Source organism: Symphalangus syndactylus, chromosome 23 (genome assembly GCF_028878055.3).
Source record: "Symphalangus syndactylus isolate Jambi chromosome 23, NHGRI_mSymSyn1-v2.1_pri, whole genome shotgun sequence".
NCBI classification, from domain to species: domain Eukaryota; kingdom Metazoa; phylum Chordata; class Mammalia; order Primates; family Hylobatidae; genus Symphalangus; species Symphalangus syndactylus.
The window spans coordinates 46,373,017-46,390,366 of NC_072445.2; the positions used below are offsets into that span (position 1 = coordinate 46,373,017).

Sequence of the window (17,350 nt, forward strand, 5' to 3'; positions counted from 1 at the left end):
AACGTGGGAGCTGGCGGAAGGTTGCAGAGCCACAGAGCAGCGCCCTCTCTCCGCGTCTTTCTCGCTGCACCGCCGCGCCGCCCTCTGCACCTTGCCCTAAGCGCCGCGCGGCTTCTCTCCTGGCGCGACCTTCTCCTGGGGGAGGATTGGGTTCGGGGATGGAGAAGGCTCGCCGGTAGATGCACCTGCGGACTGCTGTCACCTTGTCACTTTTCGGGTGCTCATTTGTCACTAACTGCTCCTGAGCCCCCAACCGCTGCTAGAGACCCACTCCCCTTAGCATCCCCCAAATTCGGCATCCCCGGAATTTGTGCGCGGTCCATAGATGCGCTGGTGCCTGCCCTAAATGCCAAGGCCGTGATCACGCTTCTTCATCGTTGTAGCTCCTGAGCACGTAGGATTTATTGAGAGCGATGGTTCTCTGAGGGGTCGAAGTGTGACCCCGCGTTCTGCTGCCTGCTTGCTTTTCTGGGTGTGTGTCTAGGCATTCTCCTAGGAGTGGTCCCGATAAATAACAGCGCCTTGGAAATAAACAGACTAGGATCCACACTCAGTCTGTTGCCGACAAGCTGTGTGACCAACAGGTTAACCTTAGCCCAGTCACTTATAAGATAGAACCATATCTACCCCATTTTGTTGTGAGATAACGTAAAATGCTCATTGCAGTTGCTACATTAAATTCAATATAGCGTTCAAAGCCATACTAGCTACCCTAGTAAAGCCACTAGTAAGATTAAAGTTGGGTCACCAACTAGTAAATGGAAGCATTTGTCAAAATTGAATCAACCAAGGTACAAGGATTGAGCATACTATCCAACCAAGGTATTTGAGCACCTTTAAACAGCATTCTTCATCCGTTCAAAAAATTAGACTTGGGCTTAAGACTCTGAAAGCAGCAGGGAAGCTTAAAACCTAACGAGGATAAAAATAAAAATAGTAGGCGTTTGCTGGGAATTTGTGGGTACAAATGAAGCCCAGCCCTATGCATTGATTTTAGGTTACATATCTCCCTTTCTCAGCTCCTACAGCGTTGAGAGTATCTTGCTAGCTTTCACCTTTTCCTAGGACGTTGAATTTTTTTCTAGGACATTTGCAAAATGCTGAGGCAGTAACTTTAAATTTTGACTGTCTTTTGCTGAGTCAGATCCATTGAGTTTTGAGCCAGTCACATATGACAGAAGTGATAACAGTAGAGTTTAATCAATTTCACACTATTTTGTTCTGTATTTTATTGCAGGAACTGGGGAGAACCAGGGAGTCCTAATAGGGATGTGGGCCAGTAGGTATCACAGTTGGGGCTGGGGAGCTGGCGTGTTTACATCTCCTGCCTGCAGAGGGAGTTTTTGTTTTTGTTTTGTTTTGTTTTTGTTTTTGGTGGTGGTTTTTGTTTTTTGTTTGTTTGTTTTGTTCTTGTGAGACCGACAGACTCATTCTGTCACCCAGGGTGGAGTGCAGTGGTGCGATTTCAGCTCCCTGCAACTTCCGCCTGCCGGGTTCAAGCGATTCTCCTGCCTCAGCCTCCCGAGTAGATGGGGCTACAGGTGTGAGCCACCAAGCCCAGCTAATTTTTGTATTTTTAGTAGAGACAGGTTTTCACCGTTTTGGCCAGGCTGGTCTTGAGTGCCTGACCTCAAGTGATCCACCCTCCTTGGCCTCCCAAAGTGCTGGGATTACAGAGCTCACTTCTACTGGCCTGGGGAAATCATTCAATTGAGGCCTCAATCAACTGAGGCCCAGAAAAGCCAAGTTAATTGTGGCTGCCTCTCTTGTTCAAGAATTACCCTAGTCCACTTATCTTTTTAAAGTTCTATTTCAAACGGTACCCACTCCCTTTCCCAGATGACTTATCCATTGGGTGCAGTAGGTACGATGCCAAGGGCCCATAAAACTTTTAGGAGCACTCAAAAATGTTTAATTTATTCTAAAATCTGAAGAAAAAAATGAACTTTTAGGTGGCATATTAAGATGTTAATCTTACACCAGTGCAGATGTAAAATGTGACTTCTATTTATTGTTTACTTATTTTTGTGACAGGAAGTACTTCACAAGGGCAAAAGTGCCTGGAGCTTAGAAAGTTCACAATGTGGCCCTCCCCTTTTCCCTCAGTTTTGTGCCCCTCTTCAAGCCCCCATTCAGAGTGTAAACAATTTCCTCCTGGCTCCTGTCTTACTATCAGCCTGTCCTGATGCCCCCTAGCACCTGGCCTGGTGTCTGTCCTTACCAGGGCCTACAAGGACAAGACCATCCAGGTGAAAGAGACCTCTTCCCTCCTTTCTCCTTTGCCTGCCCTTGTCCTGGGAACCTCCACTCCCCAGTTCCCACCCTTATTCATCCTCTCCCCCATTTTCTTTTTCTTTTTTTTTTTTTTTTTTGAGACAGGGTCTTACTCTGTCGCCCAGGCTGGAGTGCAATGGCACGATCTCAGCTCACTGCAACGTCTGCCTCCTGGGTTCAAGTGATTTCTCCTGCCTCAGCCTCCGGAGTAGCTGGGAGTACAGGTGTGCGCCACCATGCCCGGCTAATTTTTGTATTTTTTAGTAGAGATGGGGTTTCACCATGTTGGCCAGGCTGGTCTTGAACTCCTGACCTCAGGTGATCTGCCCACCTCGGCCTCCCAAAGTGCTGGGATTACAGGCGTGAGACACCGTGCACAGCCTCATCTCCCCCATTTTCTAGACTGGCCCACATAAAGCTTGAGACCCTCCGGCTTTCAAACCTGTATTCTCCCTACTCACTCCTTAATGTAACTGTATGTTTACTTTTCACCTTGGGTCTGTATTTCCAGAAGAGTTCTAAATGGCAGAATCATGCTGTCTTGTTTATAACCAAGTCACCTATATTAGGAAAGGCGGGTGTGGGGCAGAAAGAAAAATATTTCCATATGCTTATTAATTTGTCAGATAGTAATATTGTGAGCTACGTTTTAACTTTCTTTAAGTCATATCTTTGATGTTTTTATTGTTACCAAAGTAATACAAACTTCGTAAAACTGCAAGCATTGTTGTCATATAAAGACCATATTCATAACTATCACACTAAGCAAATAATTTCCTCTTATTTTATTGCATTCATAAATTTATGTCATTCTGAATCTCATATACAAAAAAAAACAATGAGAAATTGAGACATTTGGGATTAGTATTGTTTGGTAACTGAACCTATTCCTTTTTTTGAGGTGGAGTCTTGCCCAGGCTGGAGTGCAGTGGTGCGATCTCAGCTCACTGCAACTTCCACTTCCCAGGTACAGGCGATGTTCCCGCCTCAGCCTCCTGAGTAGCTTGGACCACAAGTGCATGCCACCATGCCCGGATAATTTTTGTTTTTGTTTTCTTCTTGGTAGAGACGGGATTTTGCCATGTTGCACAGGCTGGTTTTGAACTCCTGGCCTCAAGCCATCTGCCCGCCTTGGCCTCCCAAAGTGCTGGGATTATAGGCATGAGCCACCACACCTGTTCTGAACCCATTTCTTTGGTGCTTTTTGGATGGGTTTGTTGTATTATATATGGTTAGATATCTTTTCTAGGCAGTATTTTTTTCCCCTGTAACCATTGATTGACTGCTCTTGGATGTTCTGAGAGAGAATATCCAAAGTCCCAATTAATAATTGCGACTACCTCACGCACAGGCTGTAGAAGGCCCAGAGTGAGAGGGAGGCAAACTCAAAGGCGTTTGGTGTCCAGAAGGGGTGTGGAAACCTGCACACATTGCATGGATGGTGGGCACTGGAGGAGCAGGACATGCTCTATCAAGGGGCAGCTGGCTCTTCGGCTGCAGCTGCAGCTGGTTGTTGTGTCACATGGAAGTGTCAGTTCGTGACGCCAGTTCTTTTTTTTTTTTTTTTTTTTTTGAGACGGAGTCTCACTCTGTGGCCCAGGCTGGAGTGCAGTGGCGCAGTCTCGGCTCACTGCAAGCTCCGCCTCCTGGGTTCACGCCATTCTCCCGCCTCAGCCTCTCCGAGTAGCTGGGACTACAGGTGCCCGCCACCACGCCTGGCTAATTTTTTTGTATTTTTAGTAGAGATGGGGTTTCACCGTGGTCTCGATCTCCTGACCTCGTGATCCGCCCGCCTCGGCCTCCCAAAGTGCTAGGATTACAAGCATGAGCCACCGCGCCCGGCAGTTCTTTTGTTTTTAAGAGAGCCAGAAATCTAGATTTCTACGTGAATTTTCTCATTTAGAAAAAGTTTATAAACTTGATTTAAGTTTATAAAACATCCTGTGAGCCAAACAAAACACATAGGCATATGGCCTCTGGACTAATCAGGAGTAGCTGGGCCTACTGCCCCTCAGGGTTTGTGGGGAGCTGCGGGATTCCTTTTCTTAGAGCTGTGCAAGTGGCTGTGTTAAGCTTACAGGGGAAACTGTTGGGGCGACAACTGTCTCAAATCATTCCACTTTCTTTTTTTTTTTTTTTTTATTTTCGAGATAGGGTCTCGCTCTGTTGCCCAGGCTAGAGTGCAGTGGTGCAATCTCGGCTCACCGCGATCTCCACCTCCTGGGTTCGAGAGCTCCTCCCACCTCAGCCTCCCCAGTAGCTGGGACTACAGGCACGTGCCACCACACCTGGCTAATTTTTGTATTTTTAGTAGAGACAGGGTCTTCGCTATGTTGATCACGCTAGTCTCAAACTCCTGACCTCAGGTGATCCACCAGCCTCAGCCTCCCTAAGTGCTGGGATTACAGGTGTGAGCCACCATGCCCAGCGAAATCATCCCACTTTCTATTCATCCTTTCATTTGGCAAACCTGAGAGTGAATACCATTTCCTCCCACTCTTTTAGGAGTCCATCTCTTGCTTTTAATGTAAAATATGCATAATTTGTGTTTTAAGATTACCATCAGTTTCATGAAGAGCTTAATTTTTCCCGTGGATGAAGTGTAACTGGCTACCTAATGATATATCCTTAGCTTAACATTTTCCAAACCCTGTTTCTTGGCCCTAAATCTGCCCCCTTCCTTCCACCTCCCAAGTGGAATTGACATCTTTGCTTCAGCTGCAGGAATCTGACCTTGCAACAGGCTCTGGATGAGCCCTATTAGAACAGCCAGAGGTAGAGAGACCAGGAGTGGCTGCTCTTGTGTAATCCCATACAAGTGTCAGTATCTGTTGCCAAATACTGAAAGAGAAGCCAGTTCCAGCTGATCACCATAAAAGCTTTCCCAGCACTTGTGGCTTTGGAGATGGAGGAAGCAGGACACCCTGATAAATGTGTAGAAAGGATGCATGAGAGGTCCACCCTTGTAAGGTGAGGTGGTCCAATATGTTGACTATCTGCACAGGTGAGCCTTTTTATAGAAAGCAAAAAATATCTGGAGACAACTTTGCTTGCATCTCTACATAAATTTCATGTTAAAATGAAATCCAGAAAAAACCTCGGTCAGAAGATGCAGTGCCTCTGGCCTAAGACTTTTCAGATTTCAGTTTATCCTCCCACCCCCACCCCCCAGGAGTACAGAGTTTGTTTGCTGTTCTGGTGAAGCTAAACAGTAGTTGAACAGTTGACTTCATTGGAAAACGATATTATTTTGAAATGAGGCTTGGTTTCCCGGGTCAGTGACCTGCTTAGGGAGAAGCGGTGGGTCTGCGCCTGGATTTCGGAGTCACAGTGCTGCTGCAGCTCTGAGCATTCCCACGTCATCAGAGGAGCCGGTGGGCAATGAGAGCATGTCTGCTTTCAGGTTGTGGCCTGGCCTGCTGATCGTGCTGGGTTCTCTCTGCCGTAGAGGTTCATCGTGTGGCCTTTCAACACACGTAGAAATAGGTAAGTACTGGTGTCTTGTTAATGTTATTGAGAGGACAATACATCTGTCAAAGACATTAAGGAAGAGATTGAAAATCCAGCTCGTGGACTGATGCAGTTTCCCCTGGGCACTGAGCTGAGTGGCCTGACAGCAGGGAGGAGAAGCCCGTGATTGCAGTCATCCAGGGATAGGGATTGGCAGCATGGGTTCAGTTAAGGGGCAAATAAGAAAGAGAGCTGATGCCCCGTTGGTCATGGGGCCCCTGTGTGTTTCTCTGGGTGGGGAAATAGAGGCTCAGTAAACGAGAGCTTGCAATGCGGCAGCAGAACTGACAGAATGGGAGAGGAACAAGATGGGTGGAATATGGCAGGAGTAAGAAATGTGTACTTTTGTTGTTTTACATGTCCAAGGACAGGCATTTCCAAGTATATGTAAAGAGCCACGTATGGCCATGGGAGTGGGTCCCTGAGTCAAATTGCTGTAAAAGTGCTTGGCTTCAGGAAGGTCAAGAAAGTAAGGGAGTTTGGTCATCCACACTCACGGTGCCAGGAAGATGGCAGGAGTTGGGGAGGAGAAGGGCACAGCAAGCCAGTGCCACCGACCTTAGGGGCAAGGGCAGAGTCATCCTGGGTATAGGGAGATAGTACCACAAAGAGTTATTTAAAATTTTTATTTTTCTAGCTTTATTGATGTATAATTGACAAAAATTGTATAAATTTAAGATATACAACGTGATGTGTTGATATACGTATGCTTTGTGAAATGATTAGCACAATCAAGCTAATTAACACATCTGCCCCCCCACATAGCTACCATGTTTTTTTGCGCATGGGCTGAGAACACTTGAGATCTTTCTTAGCAAAAGGATTTGGTTCTTGTATGAAGTGTATTTGTAACATGTTTTAACACATGGAAAATGTGAGTCGATTTGTTAGAATTAGCTATGATTACATTCTACAGCAATTTTCATATTAATTTCAGATATACCTGATGTTCTGAGTTTTCTTTTTTTTTTTTTTTTTTTTGAGATGGAGTCTCGCTCTGTCCCCCAGGCTGGAGTGCAGTGGCGCAATCTCGGCTCACTGCAATCTCTGCTTCCTGGGTTCACGCCATTTTCCTGCCTCAGCCTCCTGAGTAGCTGGGACTACAGGCACCCGCCACCATGCCCAGCTAATTTTTTTTGTATTTTTAGTAGATATGGGGTTTCACCGTGTTAGCCAGGATGGTCTCGATCTCCTGACCTTGTGATCCGCCCGCATCGGCCTCCCAAAGTGTTGGGATTACAGGCGTGAGCCATTGTGCTCGGCCTGAGTTTTCTTTAGTTTAGATAAAAATTATAACAGAATTTTATAGTTATACCACCTCCAGAAGTTTCAAAGAATAATAAGATTATAGGCAAAAAATGAAAATTTGTCAGTGCAAAATAGACATATATACTGAGCTACTATGGGCAAGAACCTGTTATCACAGAATTTGACTATCTGAAAGGACACTAGAAGTCACCGAGTCCAGTTCTTTTCTTTTACAGATGAAGAAACTGATACTAGACAGTTTTACAGCTAAGTTTTTAGTGGCCTGGCCTAGAATTACATGTCCTGACAGCTGGTCTGGCATTCTTTCCATTAAAAATGTATTGCTAGAAGGGAGTCAGGAAACATGGAAAAGAGAATCAGACTTCGGTTCTAGTTCCAGCCATCCAGTAAAGTAGATGTGTGATTCTGAGCAATTCACTTTACCTGCCTCTCAATTCTATAAAATGAGGGGGTTGAACGTCTTAAAGAATTCTAAAGTGTCATCCAGTTCTATGTTCTGTGAAGTTGAAATTGCCAAAACTACAGAGTAAGCTGATGACGAACAAATATAAATGGAAATACTCAATTTTTAATCCTTAGCGTTTAAAAATTTACAAGACAGATTGCATCTGAAATTTTAATAAAACCGGATAATTGCTTACCTTTCTTCAATAAGTACCAAACAAAGGTCTTAATGGATATTTAAAGAATAATTTTTATGTGAACATAAGGCATCTCCTGAAATAGAATCTGCACAGATTCTGAGAATTTTTTTACATAGAAGATGACCAAAACTCCATCATTTATTTACTAATAAATTAGATGACTTTATAAATATTTTGGTTCACTTTTTCATTTCTTATAAAGGGCCTGAGTGGAAGGTTGGCATTATGTGAGTGAGTTAATTAGAAATGGCTTCGTTCAGCGTAAATCACTGGAATCCTGCACACAGGTTATTTGTATTTGTGGGTTGTGACTTTTATGATATTAATGCTTATAGTAGTGGCAATAGTTTTTTGTTACATGAATTTTAAAAATTGGAGGTGATTAACAACAGAAATAAGGTATCACCTTTGAATGTCACTTCCCAGGGAATGTTAGTCCTCTTATTGATTCTTGGGAGATTCAGGCTGTGGGTGGATGTGGGGTGGAGTTGGTAGCTTTCTGAGATGATTTTGTCCTTCTGGTCCAATGATGAAAAACTTTTGAGGATCATTGGTTTAGTCCATAGGTTAGGTGTTATGTTGTATTTTGTACTTAGGTTTGTCCGCCTCAGTACTGAAGCAAAATATGATGATGACAGTTTCTTTTTTTTTTTTTAGACAAAGCCTCACTCTGTTGCCCAGGCTGGAGTGCAGTGGCGTGGTCTTGGGTCACTGCAACCTCTGCCTCCCAGGTTCAAGTGATTCCCCTGCCTCATCCTCCCGAGTAGCTGGGATTACAGGCACGTGCCACCACGCCTGGCTAATTTTTTGTATTTTTAGTAGAGACGGGGTTTCTCCATGTTGATCAGGCTGATCTTCCTGACCTCCGGTGATCCACCCTCCTCGGCCTCCCAAAGTGCTGGGATTATAGGTGTGAGCCACCGTGCCTGGTCTGACAGTTTCTTTTTCTTGAGCTCCTACCAAGTGTCAGCTACTGGGCTTGTCACTTAGCATTTATTTTTTCAACCAACCTATACGGTGGGTATTTTTTAAACTCAATTTTCCATAGGAGGGAACTGAGGTCTAGAGAGGTTGAATAGCACTAAAGCTCATAGATCTATTTAATAGTTAAGCAGAAACTTTAAATCACCATCTAAACTTGCTTTGTACTATAACAATAGAAATACTGCACAAATCTATACCTAATGAAAATTGCCAGTGAATGCAAACTCATTTCATTTCCTGCGTCCTTGACAGTTATAACCATAAATTGTGTATTTTTCTTTTAAAATCATCTCGCCTAAGTTATGTTTTCAGTAATAGTTGAACTTAATTGATTTATGTATTTATTTCTCTCAGGACACAGAGCTCTGGAGTTTCTTCAGCTTCACAATGGGCGTGTTAACTACAGAGAGGTAGAAATCTTGATTTTCCTTTTCTTCTTTGTGCATTAGTTTTCTTTTATAGGTGCCAAACAAAGATCCTAACAGATATTTAAACAGTAATTTTAAGACTCATTTTGGCTGGGTGTGGTGGCTCACACCTGTAATCCCAGCACTTTGGGAGGCTGAGGCAGGTGGATCACCTGAGGTCAGGAGTTCGAGACCAGCCTGACCAACATGGAGAAACCCCATCTCTACTAAAAATCCAAAATTAGCCGGGCGTGGTGGTGCATGCCTGTAATCCCAGTTATTCAGGAGGCTGAGGCAGGAGAATGGCTTGAACCCAGGAGGTGGAGGTTGTGGTGAGCTAAGATTGTGCCACTGCACTTCAACCTGGGCAACAAGAGTGAAACTCCGTCTCAAAAAAAAAAAAAAAAAGACTCATTATTTATTTCTTTATGTTATAATGTTGTATATTATGTTATTAATGTTATAAGACATTATGGTTAAAAGGTATATGTCTCTTCCAAGTGCTACTTGAACATTTTATATGTATCTTATATATATCACACTTAAAATTTAAAGATTTTAATGATATGAATCATAATTTGAAAAAATACTTGAGAAATTTTTTAAATAGTACATTTTTAAAAATGTGCTAATCTTCTCTGTATCATTCCAATATTAGTATATGTGCTGCTGAGAAGAGCACATCTTTTTGTTTTTGTTGTAGAGTTGGGGGTCTCACTATGTTGCCCAAGCTGGTCTTGAACTCCTGGGCTCAAGCAATCCTTCCACCTTGGCCTCCCAAAGCACTGGGATTATAGGCATGAGCCACTATGCCTGGCCCATCTTTTTTGTTTTTATTTTAAAAAGTCATACTTGAGAGAGATCATTTATTTTCCACTTCTTGTTACTGTATGTTGTGCACAAATTTCATCACCAGGAGGAGAAGGAAGTATTTATTAAGAAATATGCACTGAGATTCTCCGGAGATTCTCCATCCAACTCCTACTATATTCTATATCCTAGTAGGACTAGCTCGTGACTCACGTTTACCCATCTTCAAATGAACACATTCTGATCATATGCACTATTTGTTCTATGGCTAAATAATACTTTGTGACGAAGGTGCAATTCTTTCATACCTACATGTGATAAGTGGTTAGCATTCCCTTCTGACATCAGAATTGGGTCATTTAATAACATTAAATCTTGATAATCCATTTGGGAAGCAGGATGGTAAGATAACTGAAATTTATTGTATCCTCAAAATATTTTTAGTCGTAAGATTCAGCTTCCTCACTTGCCAACCTAACAGGCTGAATGAGGAAAAACAGCATTTATATCTGATAGTCATCTTCATTGACCTTGACGGCAAGTAGGCAGGAAAGAGGAGTGGAAACGAGAATCTGCCTAATTCATCACATGAACAATCAATCCAGAGTATGTGCAGAGTGATTTCTAGTAGAGGTATTCTACAAGGTATTCTAATAGAGGTGTTATTCATTTAAAACATGTTAAATGGACACAGACGCTCCCTTTCAGGATGCATTCTAATCCAAATACTAATGTCATCCTCAGAAATAGGCCAGGCATGATGGCTCATGCCTGTGATCCCAGCACTTTGGGAGGCCAACGTGGGTGGATCACTTGAGGTCAGGAGTTTGAGAACAACCTGGCCAACATGATGAAACCCTGTCTCCACTAAAAATACAAAAATTAGCTGGCCATGGTGGCAGACACCTATACTCTAGTCCTAGCTACTTGGGAGGCTGAGGCAGGGAATTGTTTGAACCCGGGAGGTGGAGGCTGAAGTGAGCTGAGATCACACCACTGCACTCTAGCCGAGGTGACAGAGCAAGGCCTCATCTCAAAAAACAAATGGTGGGCCAGGCACGATGAGTCATGCCTGTAATGTCAGCATTTTGGGAGGCCAAGGTGGGCAGATCACGAGGTCAGAAGATCAAGACCATCCTGGCTAACATGGTGAAACCTCGTCTGTACTAAAAATACAAAAAATTAGCCAGGCATGGTGGCGGGTGCCTGTAATCCCAGCTACTTGGGAGGCTGAGGCAGGAGAATGGCATGAACCCGGGAGGCGGAGCTTGCAGGGAGTGGAGATCGCACTGCTGCACTCCAGCCTGGGGGACAGAGTGAGACTTCATCTCAAAAACAAAACAAAACAAAACAGAACAAAACACAATGGTGGGGCATGCCTCTAATCCCAGCTACTTGGAAGGCTGAGACAGGAGAATCGCTTGAACCTGGGAAGCAGAGGCTGCAGTGAGCCGAGATCATACCACTGCACTCCAGCCTGGGTGACAGAACAAGACTCTTCATAAGTTCACATGAAAATACCACCAATTCTAATCCGACACCGCAGGATTTACTCTAGCCTTTACCATGTCTGTATCTTTAACACCTTTCTCTAATGCTGAGAAACCTGGCTCCCATTATTCTCAATATCTTTATTTATGTGCTTAGTCTCCTTGTATGTAATCAATTTCTTTTGTTTTTTATTTTGTTTGAGATGGGATATTGCTATGTTGCCTAAGATGGTCTTGAACTCCTGAGCTCAAGTGATCCTCCTGCCGTAGCCTTCTGAGTAGCTGGGATTACAGGCATGCGCCACCAATTTCTTGACCATGCTTAGCAAATTCCCTTAGCCTGACATGGCCAGAAGAATCCCCTTGGCCCAGAAACAAATGAAAAAATAAAACTAAACATATATAACAGATATATAAAGAAGACATACTGTAAATCACATGGGAAGGGGAAATATTCCTAATTGCTCATGTATTTCATTAAAACTTTTTGAAGGAACTCCAGATTTGGAAACAGTTTTGCTTTTAGGGCTTAATTTTTATTCATTTTCTTTTCTGAGACAGGGTCTTGCTCTGTTTTTTTTTTTTAAATTATTATACTTTAAGTTCTGGGGTACATGTGCAGAATGTGCAGTTTTGTTACATAGGTATACATGTGCCGTGGTGGTTTGCTGCACCCATCAACCCATCGCCTACATTAGGTATTTCTCCTAATGCTATTCCTCCCCTAGCCCCCCACCCCGACAGGCCCCTGTGTGTGATGTTCCCCTCCCTGTGTCCATGTGTTCTCATTGTTCAACTCCCACTTATGAGTGAGAACCTGCCGTGTTTGATTTTCTGTTCTTGTGTTAGTTTGCTGAGAATGATGGTTTCCAGCTTCATCCATGTCCCTGCAAAGGACATGAACTCATCCTTTTTTATGGCTGCATAGTATTCCATGGTATATATGTGCCACATTGTCTTTATCTAGTCTATCATTGATGGACATTTGGGTTGGTTCCAAGTCTTTGCTGTTGTGAATAGTGCCACAATAAACATAAGTGTACATGTGTCTTTATAGTAGAATGATTTATGATCCTTTGGGTATATACCCAGTAAAAGGATTGCTGGGTCAAATGGTATTTCTGATTCTAGATCCTTGAGGAATCGCCACCCTGTCTTCCACAATGGTTGAACTAATTTACACTCCCACCAACAGTGTAAAAGCGTTCTTATTTCTCCACATCCTCTCCAGCATCTGTTGTTTCCTGACTTTTTAATGATCACCATTCTAACTGGTGTGAGGTGGTGTCTCATTGTGGTTTTGATTTGCATTTTTCTAATGACCAGTGATGAGCTTTTTTTTGTATGTTTGTTGGCTGCATAAATGTCTTCTTTTGAGAAGTGTCTGTTTATATCCTTCAGCCACTTTTTGATGGAGTTTTTTTTTTTCTCGTAAATTTGTTTAAGTTATTTGTAGATTCTGGATATTAGCCCTATGTCAGATGGATAGATTGCAAAATTTTCTCCCATTCTGTAGGTTGCCTGTTCACTCTGATGATAGTTTCTTTTGCTGTGCAGAAGCTTTTTAGTTTAATTAGATCCCATTTGTCTACTTTGGCTTCTGTTGCCATTGCTTTTGGTGTTTTAGACATGAAGTCTTTGCCCATGCCTATGTCCTGAATGGTATTGCCTAGGTTTTCTTCTAGGATTTTTATGGTTTTAGATCTTACATTTAAGTCTTTAATCCATCTTGAGTTAATTTTTGTATAAGGTGTAAGGAAGGGGTCCACTTTCAGTTTTCTGCATATGGCTAGCCAGTTTTCCCAACACCATTTATTAAATAGGGAATCCTTTCCCCATTGCCTGTTTTTGTCAGGTTTGTCAAAGATCAGATGGTTGTAGATGTGTAGTGTTATTTCTGAGGCCTCTGTTCTGTTCCATTGGTCTATATATCTGCTTTGGTACCAGTACTATGCTGTTTTGGTTACTGTAGCCTTGTAGTAAGTTTGAAGTCAGGTAGCATGATGCCTCCAGCTTTGTTCTTTTTGCTTAGGATTGTCTTGGCTATGCGGGCTGTTTTTTGGTTCCATATTAATTTTAAAGTAGTTTTTTCCAGTTCTGTGAAGAAAGTCAATGGTAACTTGATAGGGTTAGCATTGAATCTATACATTACATTGCGCTGTGTGGCCATTTTCACGATATTGATTCTTCCTATCCATGAGCTTGGAATATTTTTCCATTTATTTGTGTCCTCTCTTATTTCCTTGAGCAGTGGTTTGTAGTTCTCCTTGAAGAGGTCCTTCACATCCCTTGTAAGTTTTATTCCTAGGTATTTTATTCTCTTAGTAGCAATTGTGAATGGGAGTTCACTCATGATTTGGCTCTCTGCTTGTCTATTATTGGTGTATAGGCATGCTTGTGATTTTTACCATTGGTTTTGTATCCTGAGACTTTGCTGGAGTTGCTTACCAGCTTAAGGAGATTTTGGGCTGAGATAGTGGGGTTTTCTAAATATACAATCATGTAATCTGCAAACGGTGACAATATGACTTTCACTTTTCCTTTTTGAATACCCTTTATTTCTTTCTCTTGCCTAATTGCCCTAGCCAGAATTTCCAATACTATGTTGAATAGGAGTGATGAGAGAGGGCATCCCTGTCTTCTGCCAGTTTTCAAAGGGAATACTTACAGCTTTTGCCCATTCAGTATGATATTGGCTGTGGGTTTGTCATAAATAGCTCTTATTATTTTGAGATATGTTCCATCAATACCTAGTCTATTGAGAGTTTTTAGCATGAAGGGGTGTTGAATTTTGTCAAAGGCCTTTTTCTGCATCTGTTGAGATAATCACGTGGTTTTTGTCTTTGGTTCTGTTTATGTGATGGATTACGTTTATTAATTTGCATATGTTGAACCAGCCTTGCATCCCAGGTATGAAGCCAACTTGATCGGGGTGGATAAGCATTTGATTTGCTGCTGGATTCAGTTTGCCATTACTTTTTTGAGGATTTTCACATTGATATTCATCAGGATTATTGGCCTGAAATTTTATTTGTTTGCTGTGTCTCTGCCAGGTTTTGGTATCAGGATGATGCTGGCCTCATAAAATAAGTTAGGGAGGATTCCCTCTTTTTCTGTTGTTTGGGATAGTTTCAGAAGGAATGGTACCAGTTCCTCTTTGTACCTCTGGTAGAATTCGGCTGCGGATCCATCTGGTCCTGGACTTTTTTTGGTTGGTAGGCTGTTAATTACTGCCTCAATTTCTGAACTTGTTATTGGTCTATTCAGGGATTCGACTTCTTCCTGATTTAGACTTGGGAGGGTGTATGTGTCCAGGAATTTACCCATTTCTTCTAAATTTTCTAGTTTATCTGTGTAGAGGTGTTTATAGTATTCTCTAATGGCAGTTTGTATTTCTGTGGGATCAGTGGTGATATCCCCTTTATTGTTTTTTATTGCATCTATTTGATTCTTCTCTCTTTCCTTGTTTATTAGTCTGGCTAGCAGTCTATCTGTTTTGTTGATCTTTTTTTTTTTTTTTTAAAAAAAAGCTTCTGGATTCATTGATTTTTTGAAGGGTTTTTCATGTCTGTATCTCCTTCAGTCCTGCTCTGATCTTAGTTATTTCTTGCCTTCTGCTAGCTTTTGAATTTGTTTGCTCTTGCTTCTCTAGTTCTTCTAATTGTGATGTTAGGGTGTCGAGTTTAGATCTTTCCTGCTTTCTCTTGTGGGCACTTAGTGCTATAAATTTCCCTCTACACACTGCTTTCAATGTGTTCCAGAGATTCTGGTACGTTGTGTCTTTGTTCTCATTGGTTTTAAAGAATATCTTTATTTCTGCCTTCATTTTGTTATTTACCCAGTAGTCATTCAGGAACAGGTTGTTCAGTTTCCATGTAGTTGTGTGGTTTTGAGTGAGTTTCTTAATCCTGAGTTCTAATTTGATTGCATTGTGGTCTGAGAGACTGTTTGTTATGATTTCCGTTCTTTCACATTTGCTGTGGAGTGTTTTACTTCCAATTATGTGGTCGGTTTTAGAGTGAGTGTGATATGGTGCTGAGAAGAATGTATATTCTGTTGATTTGGGGTGGAGAGTTCTGTAGAAGTCTATTAGGTCCACTTGGTCCAGAGCTGAGTACAAGTCCTGAATATCCTTGTTAATTTTCTGTTTCGTTGATCTGTCTGATATTGACAGTGAGGTGTTAAAGTCTCCCACTATTATTGTGTGGGAGTCTACGTCTCTTTGTAGGTCTCTAAGAACTTGATTTATGAATCTGTGTGCTCCTGTATTGGGTGCATATATATTTAGGATAGTTAGCTCTCCTTGTTGCAGTGATCCCTTTACCATTATGTAATGCCCTTCTTTGTCTCTTTTGATCTTTGTTGGTTTAAAGTCTGTTTTATCGAGACCAGGATTGCAACTCCCCCCCCCTTTTTTTTTGCTTTTTACTTGCTTGGTAAATATTCTTCCATCCCTTTATTTTGAGCCCATGTGTGTCTCTGCACGTGAGATGGGTCTCCTGAATACAGCGCATGGATGGGTCTTGATTCTTTATCCAATTTGCTGGTCTGTGTCTTTTAATTGGGGCATTTAGCCCATTTACATTTAAGGTTAATATTGTTATGTGTGAATTTGATCCTGTCATTATGCTAGATGGTTATTTTGCCCGTTAGTTGATGCAGTTTCTTCATAGTGTCGATGGTCTTTACAATTTGGTATGTCTTTGCAGTAGCTGGTACCGGTTCTTCCTTTCTATGTTTAGTGCTGCCTTAAGGAGCTCTTGTAAGACAGGCCTGGTGGTGACAAAATCTCTCAGCATTTGCTTGTCTATAAAGGACTTTATTCTTTGCTTATGAAACTTAGTTTGGCTGGATATGAAATTCTGGGTTGAAAATTCTTGAAGAGGCCGGGCGCGGTGGCTCACGCCTGTAATCCCAGCACTTTGGGAGGCCAAGGCGGGCGGATCACGAGGTCAGGAGATCGAGACCACGGTGAAACCCCGTCTCTACTAAAAATACAAAAAATTAGCCGGGCGTGGTGGCGGGCGCCTGTAGTCCCAGCTACACGGAGAGGCTGAGGCAGGAGAATGGCGTGAACCCGGGAGGCGGAGCTTGCAGTGAGCCGAGATTGCGCCACTGCACTACAGCCTGGGTGACAGAGCAAGACTCCGTCTCAAAAAAAAAAAAAAGTTCTTGAAGAATGTTGAATATTGGCCCCCACTCTCTTCTGGCTTTAGGGTTTCTGCAGAGAGATCCACTGTTAGTCTGATGGGCTTCGCTTTGTGGGTAACCTGACCTTTCTCTCTGGCTGCCCTTAACATTTTTTCCTTCATTTCAACCTTGGTGAATCTGACGATTATGTGTCTTGGGGTTTCTCTTCTCGAGGAGTATCTTTGCGGTGTTCTCTGTATTTCCTGAATTTGAATGTTGGGCTGCCTTGCTAGGTTGAGGAAGTTCTGGATAATATCCTGAAGAGTGTTTTCCAACTTGGTTCCATTCTCCCCGTCACTTTCAGGTACACCAATGATTTGGTCTTTTCACATACTTCCATATTTCTTGGAGACTTTGCTTGTTCCTTTTCATTCTTTTTTCTCTAATCTTGTCTTCTCGCTGTATTTCATTAAGTTGATCTTCAATCTCTGATATCCTGTCTTCTCACTGTATTTCATTAAGTTGATCTTCAATCTCTGATATCCTTTCTTCTGCTTGATGGATTTGGCTATTGATACTTGTGCATGTTTCACGAAGTTCTTTTGCTGTGTTTTTCATCTCCATCAGGTCATTTATATTCTTCTCTAAACTGCTTATTCTAGTTAGCAATTCCTCTAACCTTTTTTCAAGGTTCTCAGCTTCCTTGCATTGGGTTAGAACATGCTCCTTTAGCTCTGAGGAGTTTGTTATTACCTACTTTCTGAAGCCTACTTCTGTCTGTTCGTCAAACTCATTCTCCGTCCAGTTTTCTTCCCTTGCTGGCAAGGAGTTG

At 42.4% G+C, this 17,350-nt stretch overlaps 1 protein-coding gene and 1 pseudogene across 3 annotated transcripts in view; one reads left to right on the top strand and one right to left on the bottom strand.

Moving 5' to 3' along the window:
• The window catches only part of GPLD1 (glycosylphosphatidylinositol specific phospholipase D1), a 77,994-nt gene that overhangs the window by 145 nt on the left and 60,499 nt on the right, over nt 1-17,350 (top strand). Inside the window, exons 1-4 of one of the 3 annotated variants that reach the window (XM_063632710.1) lie at nt 69-3,241; nt 5,554-5,574; nt 5,678-5,760; nt 9,036-9,091. Coding sequence is in view for 2 of the 3 variants with exons in the window: in XM_063632711.1 (XP_063488781.1) it covers nt 5,664-5,760; nt 9,036-9,091 (153 nt within the window). In the remaining variant the exon portion in view is untranslated. Of the gene's footprint in view, nt 1-68; nt 3,242-5,553; nt 5,761-9,035; nt 9,092-17,350 lie in introns of those variants that run through there. The other 2 variants (XM_055262763.2, XM_063632711.1) reach the window with 2 other exon arrangements.
• Nucleotides 9,673-9,770, bottom strand: LOC129473858 (uncharacterized; annotated as a pseudogene).